This window comes from Hypanus sabinus, chromosome 19 (genome assembly GCF_030144855.1).
Source record: "Hypanus sabinus isolate sHypSab1 chromosome 19, sHypSab1.hap1, whole genome shotgun sequence".
Taxonomy (NCBI): Eukaryota; Metazoa; Chordata; class Chondrichthyes; order Myliobatiformes; family Dasyatidae; genus Hypanus; species Hypanus sabinus.
In genome coordinates this window covers 5,227,303-5,242,180 of record NC_082724.1, presented here as the reverse complement: position 1 = coordinate 5,242,180, position 14,878 = coordinate 5,227,303, and the positions used below count along the sequence as shown (strand labels likewise).

The window sequence follows — 14,878 nt, the reverse complement described above, 5'->3', positions numbered from 1 at the left end:
GCATTGTGTGCGTGTGTGTGTGTGTGTGTGTGCGTGTGCATGCGTGTGTGTGTGCGTGTGCGCATGTGTGTGTGTGTGTGTTGCTCAAGATTTCCAGCAGCATCTGTGAAACCATTCAGCTCTGTAACCTGGTCTTTGTCCTTCAATTTGCTTCTTTACCTGTTCTACTTGACCCCATGGGTTTAAATTTTGCTAACAAGTCTGCCTTGTCTTGCATTCTGGCACCGTCTGTAAGAAGTTTGTACGTTCTCTGGGTGCTCTGGTTTCCTTCCACAGTCCAAAGCCATACCCGTCAGTAGGTTAATTGGTCATTGTAATTTGCCCTGTGATTAGGCTAGGTTTAAATATGTGGGTTGCTAGGCGGTGTGGCTCGTTGGGCTGGAAGGTTCTGTTCTGCGCTGTATCTCCAAATCAGGGGGTCCCAATCTGGGGTCCATAGACCCCTTGCTTAATTGTATTGGTCCAAAGCATAAAAAAAGTTGGGAACCTTTGCCCTGCATATATAAATAGAAATGAATCCACCTCACTACTCTGACCAACCTTCTGTACTAGAAACGTAATACCATATGACTTAGGAACAGAATTAGGCCAATCGGCCCATCGAGTCTGCTGCGCCATTCATGGCTGATTTATTACTCCAAACTTGAGCAAGTTAACGAAGTTTATTTTTATTCATATTGGAGGAGCAAACCTGATATTCCGTCTGGGTAGCCTCCAATCTGATGGCGTGAACACCGATTTCTCAAACTTCTGATGATTGTCCCCACCCCCACCCCTCTACCATTTCCCATTCCCATTTCCCTCTCTCACCTATCTCCTTACCTGCCCATCACTTCCCACAGGTTCTCAACCTGGGGTCCACGGACACCCTGGTTAATGATAGGATTCCAAGGCATAAAAATGTTTGGGAACCCCTGGTTTAAACCGTGGTCTTGTCTATCTGGTTTGCCTCCTGAGGCACCGTAGCATAGCAGTTAGTGCAACACTTTGCAATACCAGCAATCACTGACCAGCACTGACCAGGGTTCGATGTAAGGAGTTTGTACATTCTCCTTATGACCACATGTGTTTCCTCCCACACTCCAAAGGTTTACAAGTTGGAGTCCGTGAGTTGGGGGCCTGCTGTGTTGGCACTTGAAGCACGCTGACACTTGTGGGCTGCCCAGAGCACAATCCTTGGACAGTGTTGCCCATTGATACAAAGTGACTCATTTCACTGCATGTTTCGATGTACCAGTCACAAATAAAGCTAATTTTCATCTTAACTCATCTGGACCACTTGATGTATGTTGACTCTCCCCAGCCCTTCTGAAACAATCAACCACTTGACTCCTCAGTGTAAAGTGATCCAGTTGTGGAGCATCTAAAAATATTCCTGTTGTCGTGACATTCTATCTGCAATTACTGCCTCTTATCTTCATTAATACTCTGTAGTTTCCTCTTGTTTTACACAGCCAACACTGACGGAAGATAACCACTATACGCTGTGATTGCTCTCAGCTTCGTGTGTGATTTAACCCATGCAATACCTCAAGGACTTTTGTGGCTAGCACAATAGGGTAGCTGTTAGCTTTAAGTTTTACAGTGCCTGCATCCCGAATTTAATTCCTGTCGCTCTCTGCAAGGAGCTTGTATGTTCTCCCCATGACTGCATGGGTTTCCTCAGGATGCTCCAGTTTCCTCCCACATTCCAAAGATTTACAGATTGGGGTTAGTAAGTTGAGGGCATACTATGTTGGGTTCAGAAGCAGGGCAACACTTGTGGGCTGCCCCAAGGACATCCCCAAACTGTGATGATCATTGACAGAAATGACACATTTGATGTACATTTGTATGTTTTGATGTACATGTGACAAAGCTCATCTATGAACAGGACTTCCTGTTCCCCGGCTTGAAGCCCATCAAAGTGAACTATTGAATGGCTGTGCAGAGCAAGGGCAGAATTTTAGAAGGCTGAATCTGAAGAGCTGTGTGTACAAAAAGATGTAAATTTGCTCCTTTCTAGAGAAAGATAGGCACACATTCTCATGTTCATAACCTTGACGGACGCTGTTTTAGATGACGTGGGGTCATATGTCCCAGTCTGGTGCACCAGTACTAAGATGAGACATTTAACAGCTTTGAAAATTGAAGCTTTATTCTTGTGTTCATTGTTTTTTATACCCTGACATTCTTAAATTCAAATTTAATCAGTTTTAATAATTTAAGCACTGCAAAACAACAAATTTCATGGCAAATAAGTCAGTGATAATACACTCAAGAGATTCTGCAGATGCTGGAAATCTTGAGCAACACACACAAAATGCTGGAGGAACTCAGCAAGTCAGGGAGCATCGATGGAGAGGAATAAACAATCGACAATTTGGGCCAAGATCTGTCATCAAGACTGGGACGGAAGGGGGAAGAAGCCAGAATAAGAAGGTAGGGATGGGGAAGGAGTACAAGCTGGAAGGTTATAGGTAATAGGTGAAGGGGAAGGTACTTTGGTGTAATTTCTTTTAACCGTGCGGTCACAGGGAGAACACACAACCTCCTTACAAACGACAGCAGGAATTGAACCCAGGTTGCTGAATTGTTCATGTCACATTTATGAAGTAGATGTCACAAAAACCAGTGGGCTAAGCACACACCCCTGAGGTGCGCCAGTGTTCATCATTAGTGAGGAGGATATTTTATCACCAATCCGCACAGATTATGGTCTTCTGGTTAGGAAGTTGAGGATCCAATTGCAGAGGAAGGTCTGAGGCCCAGGTTCTGTAACTTATCAATCAGGACTGTGGGAATGATGGTGTTAAACGCTGAGCTATAGTCAACGAACAGCAACCTGACATGGGTGTTTTGTATTGTCCAGTGACCTAAGGCCATATGAAGAGCCATTGAGATTGCATCTCAATCATTTGAATGTTTAGAGTTTCAGGATTAGTTAATGTCATTTTCAGTCCCAAGTGTAAAGGATGGCATGAACATCAATTTCTCCTTCCAGTAATCTTTTTACCCTCCTTCTTCTCTCTTCCTCTATTCCCCATTCTGGCCTCTTACCTCTCCTCACTTGCCTGTCACCTCCCCCTGTTGCCCCTCCTCCTTCCCTTTTTCCTATGGTCCGTTCTCCTCTTGTACCGGATTCCTTCTTCTCCAGCCCTTGACCTTTCCCACCCATCTGGCTTCACCCATCACCTTCCAGCTATCCTCCCTCCCTTGCTCCCACCTTTTTATTCTGGTATCTTCCATCTTCCATTCCAGTCCTGAAGAAAGGACTTGGACCGAAACATTGACTATTTTTTCATTTTCATAAATACTGCCTGACCTGCTGAGTTCCTCTAGCACTTTGTGTGTGTTGGATGAAATAATTGTTTCCCTGGATCTGATGCAGCACAAAAAAAACAGAATAAGATAAAGAGCACTATAATAATTTAAAACATAATAAATGCATAAGATAGCTTATATACGTCGATTGATTGTATGTCCATAAAGTGACACCAGGCACAGGAGTGTCTGTACATAAGATGACGCTAAACTGGAAATGATAAAGTAGTGGTAGTTGGGGCTGTGGTGGGGGTTGGGGGGGTGGTTAGTAGATGGAGGTGTTGATCAGAAGTACTGCTTGTTTTTGAGCCTGGTGGTCCTGGTTGGAGTGGACAAACAACCCATGAGCAGGGTGGGTGGGATGTTACTGGCTTTTTTCCGGCACTTTTCTGTGTATATGTCCTTGATGGCTGGTAGGCTGGTGCTGGTGAAGAGTTGGGCAATTTTGACTACCCATTTTAGAGCCTTCCCATCCACTGCAGAGCAGTTTCCGTACCAAGCCGCGATGCAGCTTGTTAGGATGCTCTCAACTGTGCATCTGTAGGCTGAAGTGAGTATAGATGTGCAAAGTCCAGCTCTCTTCAGCCTCCACAGAAAGTAGACACTGATAACGTTGGCAAATCAGTTCCCAAGTTTTCTTGGTAATAAGCAGAGGGTAATGGTGGAGGGTAGTTTTTGTGGTTGGAAGGTTGTGATCAGTAGTGTACTATGGGGTTGATGCTAGGATACAAATCAGAATCAGGTTTAATATCACTGGCATATGTTGTGAAATTTGTTCTTATGCAGAATAAGTATTATGTATTAATTGTAAATACATAATAATAAAAGCTGTGAATATGTATATATGTAAGTAAGTATATGTAAGTATATATGTATATAGTTAAATAAAATAGGTAGTGCAATGAAAGTAGTGAGCTAGTATTCATGGGTTCAATGCCCATTCAGAAATCTGATGACAGAGGGGAAGAAACTGTTCCTGAATTGTTGAATGTGTGTCTTCTGGCTTCTGTACCTTCTTCCTGATGGTAACAATGAGAGAGGGCCTGTCCTGGGTGATAGGGGTCTTTAATGATGGATGTTGCCTTTGTGAGGCATCGCTCCTTGAAGCTGCCCTGGATGCTGTGGAGGCTAGTGGCCATGATGGAGCTGACTGAGTTTACGACTTTCTGCAGCATATACTGATCCTGTGCAGTGGCCTCCCCATACCAGACAGTGATGCAGCCAGCTAGAATGCTCTCCACGGTACATCTGTAGAAATTTGCGAGTGTCTTTGCTGACGCACCAAATAGATAAGGCAGTGAGGAAAGTGTCTGAGATACTTGCCTTCATTTGATACTATAGAGAATATAAGAACAAGGAGTTTGTGGCATGGCTTTATAAAATGTTTGGTTAGTGCACAGCTGGTGTACTGTATGCAGTTCCCGTCACTGGACTGCAGAAGATTTATTGCACTGAGGTGACTCACTGGGACATTGCCTGGGATGGAACGCTTCAGACTTGAGGAGAAACAGGACAGGCTGGGTTTGTTTTCCTTGGAGGTGCTGAGTGTTTTACGGTGGTGATTATGTTGCCAGTCACTTTGTGCTGGATGCTGTCAAGCATCTTGTTCCTACAAAAAAATATCCCAGTAAGCCCTAGTTCTGGCTTGTAGATAGTGGAAACAGTTTGGGAGTTGACTCCTTCATGCTACTTCAAAAGGCCTGAGGTCTCCTTTGAAAATTTTGCCTCTGTAAAGATCAGTTGGCTGTGCGATGGTCGTTCATGCTGAGGTCTCTGCAAACCTTTGTGCATCTGCTGGGGAAGTCGAAGGCCCAATGTCTGCAGTCTGAGTCTGCTGGAGGCTAGAGGCTGAAGATGGCCTGTCTGGGGTGGGAGGCCTGTGTTTGTTGGGGGATGTGGGGAGGGTGATTGGAAGGAAGGGGGCTGGTTTTGATTTTCTCGTCACCTGAATTGTTGTGTTCTGTGTTGTACTTGTCAACCATTCTGGATATGCTATGTTGGCACCAGAATGTATGGCAATATTTGCAGGCTGCCTTCAACTCTTCCTTGGGCATGATAGGTTGGTTCTTAATTCAAATGATGAATTTCACTGTATGTTTTGCAGTATACATGATAAATTAATCTATATCATGAAGATTGGTGAAGTTTTTGAATTATTCTTTTCCCACTCATCCATTCACACTAAGTTTCAAATGAATTCATGCACAAGGTTGTGTAGCCCATTAACTAAACTTGCCAGAGGTTACCATAGAGGCTATTTATCACACAGTACACAATCTTCAAATTAATGTTTATTTTCTCTGAATGACTCATTACCTGACCTCTAAGCAATCGAAGAGAGTTACCTGACCGTTCCTCCACCTACAGAACAAGATAATGGAGAAATAGCTCTTTTAATTCCTTATCAAGGTCAACTGCATTCGTACACAGTTTTGTTTTTACCTTCTGCATTTTGAACTGTTCTGCTGGATAATACTTTAATATGTTAAGTGGTGTTCTGACAGACTGCTGTAAATCCCCTGTGGCAAACATTAGACCATAAAGCATATGAGCAGAATTAGGCCAATCAGCCCATCGAGTCTGTTCCGACATTTCTTTATGGCTGATTTATCATCCTTCCCAACACCATTCACCTGCCTTCTCCCTGTAACCTTTGACACTATTACTAATCAAGAAACTTATCAACCTCTGCTTTAAATATATCCAATGACTTGGACCCCACAGCCATCCATGACAATGAATTCCACAGATTCACCACCCTCAGGATGAAAAATTCCTCTGCATCCTTCCTCCTCATACTTGTGTTCTAGTGCCCTGATGTTGCTTGAAGTTCTAAAGTCATCTTGAATCCTATGCAATTTTAATGTTATGTTGTACAGTTTATACATTCTTTGATACTTTATTAGGTACATCTATACATCTGCTCACTAATGCAAGTATCTAATCAACCTATCATGTGGCAACAACTCATTGTATAAAAGCATACAGACATGGTCAAGAGCAACACACACAAGATGCTGGAGGAACTCAGCAGGCCAGGCAGCATCTGTGGAAAAAAGCACAGTCGCCGCTCCCCTCAGCAGGACTGGAGGAATCAAGCTTTTTTCCATAGATGGTGCCTGGCCTGCTGATTTTCTCCAGCATTTTGTGTGTGTTGTTCGTATTTCCAGCATCTGTAGATTTTCTTGTTTGAGACATGGTCAAGAGGTTCAGTTGTTGTTCAAACCAAACATCAGGTTGGGGAAGAAATGTGATCTAAGTGACTTTGACCGTGGAATGATTGTTGGTGTCAGGCTGGGTGATTCGACTGTCTCAGAATCTGCTGATGTCCTGGGATTTTCATGCACAACACTCTCCAGTGTTTACAGAGATGATACGATAAATAAAAAACTTTCAAAGCAGCAGTTCTGTGGGCAAAACCGCCTTGTTAATGAGAGAATGGCCAAGCTGATGCAAGCTGACAGGAGGGTGACAATAGCTCAAATAACCACACACTACAACAGTGGTGTGCAGAAGAGCATCTCTGAATGAACAATACATCGAAGCTTGAAGTGGGTGGGCCACAGCAGGAAAAGACCATGAACATACACTCAGTGGCCACTTAATTAGGTACAGGATGCATCTAATAAAGTGGCTACTGTGTATATATTTAGAGTGTCTAGCATTTTAATATGACAATAATTTAAAGCATTATATATCTTTTGCCAAACTTCTCTTAAAGATTAGCTTTATTTGTACATTGAAACATGGAAATGTACAGTGAAATGTGTTGTTTGATTGAACAAGCAGTACAGTGCAAGGATGTGCTGGGAGCAATCTGCAAGTGTCACCATGCTTCTGGTGCCAACATAGTGTGCTAGTAACTCAGTAACCCCGTCTCGTATGTTTTTGGACCAGCACCTGGAAGAAACCCATGTGGTCCTGGGGCGAACATACAAACTCCTTACGGACAGCAGTGGAGAATTGAGCCCCGGTGATCAGTGATCACAAGCTCAGTAAAGCATTACACTATCTGCTCATCTGGAAAGGAAGCCAAAATAAGAAGATGGCTGGAAGAGAAGGAGTCCAAACTGGCAGGTGATAGTTGGGACCAGGTGAGGGGGTAAGCTCGGGATGGCAAATAGGTTACCATGACGAGTTGGGCTGAAGGGCCTGTTTCTGGTCTCTGTATCTGTATAACTCGATATATTAAAGAAAATATCAGGCATATAGTTTCTTGCATAACTGCAGTACACGGCTAGAAAAAGATAATACAAGGATATAAATTGTTCCAGTAATGCCAAGGTGCAATAGACCTACAAGTGTTCTTTTCTCTAGGTCCTCTATTGTTCTTATTAATTAATTGATTGATAGATAGAAACTGCACGGAGTGTGAACTTCCAGCCCGAAGTGGCACACCACCCAGCAACCCCTATTTAACACAAGCCTAATCAAAGAGCAATTTACAATGATGAATTAACCTACTAACTGGTAGGTCTTCAGGCTGTGGGAGGAAACTCACGTACTTCAAGGAGAGACCATTCAAAATCCTTACAGACGATGCCAGAATTGAACTCAAAATTCTGGAACGCCCCAAGCTGTAACTGTGTCACGCTAACCACTACGCTACTGATATGTACTTTGATATTAAATTTACTTTGAAGTAGTGTCTAAAATGATCTTTCCTGCCTGCTTCTTCATCCTGAATGCATTCAAATCCTACAGTGATGGAGGACTGCAGCCTGTGACTTTTTCTGCTGACCTGGCTGTTCGCCGTAGTTTTCATATAGAGCGAATTCCAGTTAATTTGGACACCTCAGGACCAGTACATTTTGGCCCAATTAAGCAGCTGTTCCAATTAGTTAAAGTTTCATGGAAATAGTTAAAAAGGTATTTATAAAGACAACTGTCATTTAATTGAGTAACAAATTATGTATTGAAATGAAATGCAGAACAAAGTAGAACATTACCAATACTACTACGATACTATATAACTGTGTGTTAGTTCCTATTGTTATCAATGGATGAATCTCAAGGTTGTATAATGTATACATACTTTGATAGTAAGTATACTTTAACCTTTGAACTTCAAGTTCATCCAGTGTACACTGCCATGTTCTTTTGACTGACTAAATGAACAAATTCTGCACAAACACCTAATGTAGATGATGCACTGCCTTCATACATTGCTTTTGAAGATTGCATCCTTTAAATCTTCATTTTCATTGTAACATTCAAGATGATTGTCGATGCCTTCAAATTCTTTACAGTTTCTAACTTTTTGTAGTGAAATAATTTTCATTCCCAGCTATTTCTAGCATCTCCAAGCCTGAATGCTTGAAGCTGCAGTGAGCAAAACAGTTCTGAATTATCTTGCTGCTTATTTTTCACCACTATTAGTGACAAAAATCATTGCTTTTTGAACACAAATGCACGCAACTGACGCTATTTAAAATCTGTTCACTCAAAGCACAGTGCAGTGTCTAATGTTCACACATGTGAACAGGTCTGACGCTAGTTAGGAATTGTTCAGCAACAGTCTCCTGTCCCATTTATAGGACATAGTGTCCCAAGTGGGTGGTGGAGTGGAGGTATGTCTCTTCCAAAGGAGGTGCAAGGTGCTCCTTCCCTCCACTAGCTTACAGGTCAACCTTGGGTAAGATGTAGCCCCTGCTTACAGCCCCGATCAGTGTCACATGAAGCCATGGGAGCAGGAGGTGGATGGTCATATGAGCAGCTGGTACAGATCACAAGTCCTGGTTACGTGACCACTGACACCAGACAGACAATCTCTGAAGAATATTGACTGTGGCTGGGATCACCTGACTTTAAAATTTGCCAAGAGCGATCATTGTCATGGAAAGACCATGATCACACATGTCATATGATATGGCACGTAATGATGAATGAGTGTCCCAAATAAACGAAGAGAATCCTGGCTATTTTCATGATGAGTTTTCGTTCTTTAAGAGTTGTCCCAAATAAGCGGCTGCTCTGTTTAACCGATGGCCCGATTAACCGGAACTCACTGTACAGTATTGTGAGAGAATGCTGCACGATAATTTATTGACACTTTCAACTTCCCATTTAGTGCAGATTTTGTTTTTATAAGGCAGATTGTTTCTTTTTACAATTTCCAGTGGAAGTCTTTTCAATAACTGTAGATGCTTCTGCCTCTGTCTGACCTTTGTCATGAGTTTACGAATACAGATTTCCTTGTCCTGTCATATCCTGTATTACAGTGGCAGAGACAGGCGAGATGTGGCATTTGATTTCAAAGCCCACAGTAATAACATGAGAGTTCTAAAAAGGGTCATCTTTTTTATCAGAAGCCAAGGATCCAGTATTTGTATAATATTCATCATAGCAGAGCATGTAAATGGCTTTTGTGTTGCAGTATACTGAGGATAAGCATGCATAATTTATATCCCACAGTGGTCTAGGTTCTTCTTGCGATAATATTTCGTCAGGATGTAAGCTTCTCTGACTCTCCGTCTCTCTTTTTTTGTTTTTTTTTTAATCCCCTTGTCACTACTTTATACACTCAGTGGCCACTTTATTAGGTTCTTTCTGCACCTACTAAAGTGGCCACTGAATGGATATTCACGGTCTCCTGCTGGTGTAGCCCATCCATTTCCAGGTTTGAACTGGAGTATGTTCAGAGATGCTCTTCTGCGCAACTCTACTGTATTGTGTGGTTATTTCAGTTACTGTGGCCTTCCTGTTAGCTTGAATCACTCTGGCCATTCTCCTCTGACCTCTCTCATTAACAAGGTGTTTCCAACCACAGAACTGAATGGTTTATTATTTTAGCATCCTTTGTAAGCTCCAGAATATTGTGTGTGAAAACCCCAGGAAATGAGCAGTTTCTGAGATACTCAAGCCAACTTGTCCGGCTTCAACGATCATTCCACCATCAAAGTCTTAGCTTACACTTCTTACCATTCTGATGTTTGGTCAGAACAACAATTAAACCTCTTGATGTGTGCTTTTATGCATTGAGTTGCAGCCACACATTTAGCTGATTAGATATTTGAATTCACGAGCAGGTGTACAAGTGGCCACTTTATTGTGCATACACTAATTGCTTTTTCTTCTTGATGTTTGTCTCTTACACAGATCATCCGTAAGGTCAAGTCCATACAGATGTTCCGTAAGCCGGTGAACATCGCCATTCAAGGTGACCGGGTGGGGATCTGCGTCACCCAATTTGACCCCAAGCAGCTTGAGCGCGGTCTGATCTGTTCCCCTGAGTCCCTGTGTACCCTCTACGCTGCTGTTGTTTCTGTGAAGAAGATCCCATATTTCAAAGGACCAGTCCACACCAAGGCCAAGTTCCACATCACTGTTGGCCATGAAACTGTCATGAGCAGGGTAATGTTCTTCAGCCGGGCTCCAGAGGATTTTGATGCTGAGCCTGTGATGGATAGTTTTGACTTTGACAAGGAGTACCTTTATCAGGAAGAATACTTGTCGCCAGGCAAAGACGACAGTATCGATGGCCAAACTGAGGGAGCCCAGGCCCCCAGACAGCAGTGGGCCCTGCTCGAGTTTGAGAAGCCTGTCGTATGTCCCAAGCTGTGCTTGGTGATAGGCTCCAAGCTCGACATTGACATCCATACCAATACCTGCAGGCTCGCATTTCATGGGGTCTTGCTGGAAGGCTTTGAGGAGAAAAACTATGCTGAAGTGTCTCTACCTAAGCTGAAGGTTTTCAAGTCAAAGTGTAAAGAAGGACAAGTGGAAAGGGTAAGCTCTTCTGACCCATCTTCACCACTTTTACCTCTTTTACTTAGAAACATAACTATTTCGCATTTGTTTTAATGAAGCAATAAGCACAAAACCTAAAAGCAGAGGCTCAAGGCACTGCAGGTAATCAAATCTGGAGCATAAAAGTGAGCTGTTGGAGGGAAACGGACAGGCAATGTTTTCGGTCGATGAAGGGATGAAGGATCTTGACCCGAAATATGAACTGTCCATTTCCCTTGATAGATGCTGCCTGACCCACTGAGTTCCTTGTTTTTCAATTGAAGAAACTTGAATAGATTTTGAAATAGAACATGGAGGCAGACTCTTCAGTCTACTGGTCCTTACCAACCAAGGTTCCCATCAAAGCTAGTTCCATTTATCTGCAAATCCCTTTAAACCTTTCCTGTCCATGTACCTGTCTAAATACCCTTTACATGTTGCTAATGTACCTGCCTCAAACACTTCCTCTGGCAGCTTGTTCCATATACTGACTAATTTCTGGGTGAAAAAGTTGCCCCTCCTGTTTCTCATCCAAAATAATGGAAGGCAGGTGAATTCGCTGATGATTTCTTTTCTGCTGTCTCCTTCCTTTCCTAAAGAGAGGTGTGACATTTGCATTTTTCCAGTCCTCCAGAACCATTCCAGAAACTAGTGATTCTTGAAAGACCAATTCTAGTGTCTCCACAATCTCTTCAGCTACCTCTTTCAGAATCCTGGGGTGTAGTCCATCTGGTCCAGGTGACTTATCTACCTTCAAAATCAGAATCAGAGTCAGGTTTAATATCACTGGCATATGCCATGAAATTTGTTTACTTTGTGGCAGCAGTACAAAGAAATACAAAAAAAAGTACTGAATTACATTAAGTATATATATGTATATTAATAGTTAAATTGAGGTAAGCAGTGTAAAAAAACAAATTTAAAAATGTAGTGAGGTAGTGTTCATGGGTTCAATGTCCATTCAGAAATTGGATGGCAGAGGGGAAGAAGCTGTTCCTGAATTACTGAGTGTGTGCATTTCGGCTTCTGCACCTCCTTCCTGATGGTAACAATGAGAAGAGGGCATGTCCTGGGTCCTTGAAGCGCCACTCCTTAAAGGTGTCTTGGATATTACAGAGGCTAGTACCCATGAAGAAGCTGACTAATTTTACAACTCTCTGCAGTTTGCTATGATCCTGTGCAGTATCATCCTCCTCTCCTGTACCAGATGGTGATGCAGCCAGTTAGAATGGTCTCCACCGTACATCTGTAGAAGTTTTTGAGTGTTTAGGTGACAAACCAATATTCTCAAACTCCTGATGAAATATAGCCGCTGTCTTGCCTTCTTTATAGCTGCATCAATATGTTGGGACCAGATTAGACCCTCTGAAATATTGACACCCAGGAACTTGACATTTCAGCCTCCAATGCACCTTCCCCTTTGTAATAGCAACTGCACTAACTTCTGCCCCCGACACTCTTGAATTTCTGGCATATTGCCAATGTCTGCAGAGTAAAGACTGACACAAAATATTTATTAAGTTTGTCTGCCATTTCTTTGTTCTCCATTGCCACCTCTCCTGCATCAGTTTCCAGCAGTCCAATATCTATGCTTGCCTCCTTTACCCTTTATGTATCATGAAAAACCTGGTATCCTACTTGATATTTCAATGTATTTCATATTTCATCTTTTCTCTCCTCATGGTTTTTTAGTTGCCTTCTGTTGATTTTTAAAAGCTTCTCAATCCTCTAACTTACCTCAAATTTTTGCTATATTGTATGCCCTTTCTTTTGCTTTTATGTTGTCTTTGATTTCCCTTATAGGCCACGACTGCCTTATCCTCCCTTTAGAATACTTCTTTATCTCTGGGATCCATCAATCTTGTGCCTTCCTAATTGCTCCTGAAACTCCAGCCATTGCCGTTCTGCTGTCATCCCTGCAAGTGTTCCCTTCCAAACAATTTTGGCCATATCCTCTCCCATGCCTCTGTAATTCCCTTACTCCACTGTAATAATAATCATCTGACTTTATGTTCTCCCTCTCAAACCTCAGGGTGAATTCTATCATATTATGATCAATGCTTCCCAAAGGTTCCTTTAACTTAAGCTTCCTAATCAAATCTGATTCATTACACAACACCCAATCCAGTATTGCCTTTTCTCTAGTAGGCTCAACAATAAGCTACTCTAAAAAGCCATCTCATAGGCATTCTACAAATTCCCTCTCTTGGGATCTAGCGCCAACCTGATTTTCCCAATCTATCTGCATTTTGAAATCCTCCATGGCTATTATAATATTGCCTTTTTATATGCCTTTTCTATTTCTCATTGAAATTTATATCCCACATCCTGGCTACTGTTTGGAGGACCGTATACAACCCTCGTCAGGGTCTTTTTACCCTTGCAGTCTCTTATCTCTACCCACAAGGATTCTACATCTTCTGACCTCTTGTCACCTCTTTCTAAGAACTTGACTTCATTTTTTACGAACAGATGCACCCCTTCCACCTACCTGCCTGTCCTTTCAATACAACGTGTACAGTATCTTTGGATGTTCAGCTCCCAACTATGATCTTTATTCAGCCATGTTCAGCAATGCCCACAACATCATATCTGCTAATCAGTAACTGCACTACAAGGTCACCTACCTTATTCTGTAAACTGCATGCATTCAAATATCTTCAGTCCTGCACTCATCACTTTTTTAGATTTTTCTCCCATGTTTCACTTTAACTTATTTCACTAACTGCAGTTTTGCCCTATTATTTTCCTGTGCTTCCTCATAGACTCACTACACACTGCATCTACTTGTATACCAAATGCCCTATCACTCCAGTCCCCATCCCCTTGCCAACTTAGTTTAAACCCTCTCCAACAGCTCTAGCAAACCTGCTGCAAGTATATTGGTCCCCCTTGGATTCTGATGTAACCAATCCTTTTTATATAGGTCGTACCTTCCACTGAACAGAGCCCAATGATCTAGAAATCTGAAACTCCGCACCACTTCCTCAGCCACTCATTCATCATCCTATTCTAGCCCTGACCAACACGTATCACTGGGAATAACCCAGAGATGACTATCTTAGAGGTCCTGTTTTTCAGCCTCTTCCCTAACTCCCTATACTCACTGTGCAGGACCTCTTCCCCTTTCTGCCTATGGCATTGGTGGCATTGTGCCCCACGACCTCTGGCTACTCACCTTCCCTCTTGAGAATGATCTGCAGCCGCTCTGAGACATCCTGGACCATAGCATCTGGGAGGCCACACACTATCCTGGCTTCTCTTTCACAGCCACAGAATCTCCTGTCCATCCGCTAACTATCAAGTCTCCTGTCACTGCTGCTGTGCCTTCCCTGCTGAGCCCCCGAGCTGGCCACAGTGCCACTGGCCTTGCTGCTACTGTGCCCTGATAGGTCATCCTCCCCAGCAGGATGCAGAGGGGTATATTCGTTGCTGATGCGAATGGCCAGAGGAGAACCTTACCTTCTCTTGGTGGTCACTCATCCACTATCTGAATCCTGCTCTCTGGATGTGACCAGCTCAGTAAAAGACACACCTATGAAGTTCTCAGCCTCCTGGATGGTCCCAAGTGCATCTAGTTCCAGCTCTAGATTCTTGGCCTTGTCAGTCAGGAGCTGAAGTTGAGTGCACCTCCTGCTGATGCAGCTGTCTGGTAGGCTGTTAGGTACCCTGAAATCCCTCATCTCAAAGGAGGAGTATTTCACTGCCTGAACTATCACCCTCCCTACACTTGTTATGCCTGTAACTTCTCAAGTTTAAGTTCTAGCCTGCGCCTGTTCTCACTCAAGCCTGTTGAGCCAAAGCCTGACCACTCTAACACTGTCCACTCACAGAATAGCTGCTCCAA

At 42.9% G+C, this 14,878-nt stretch overlaps 1 protein-coding gene across 4 annotated transcripts in view; it reads left to right on the top strand.

Annotated features, from left to right (window-relative positions):
* The window catches only part of eefsec (eukaryotic elongation factor, selenocysteine-tRNA-specific), a 454,525-nt gene that overhangs the window by 232,716 nt on the left and 206,931 nt on the right, over positions 1-14,878 (top strand). For all 4 annotated transcript variants that reach the window (XM_059943929.1, XM_059943928.1, XM_059943930.1 and 1 more), the window contains exon 5: positions 10,402-11,031. In XM_059943929.1, the coding sequence (XP_059799912.1) occupies positions 10,402-11,031 (630 nt within the window). The remainder of the gene's footprint in view (positions 1-10,401; positions 11,032-14,878) is intronic.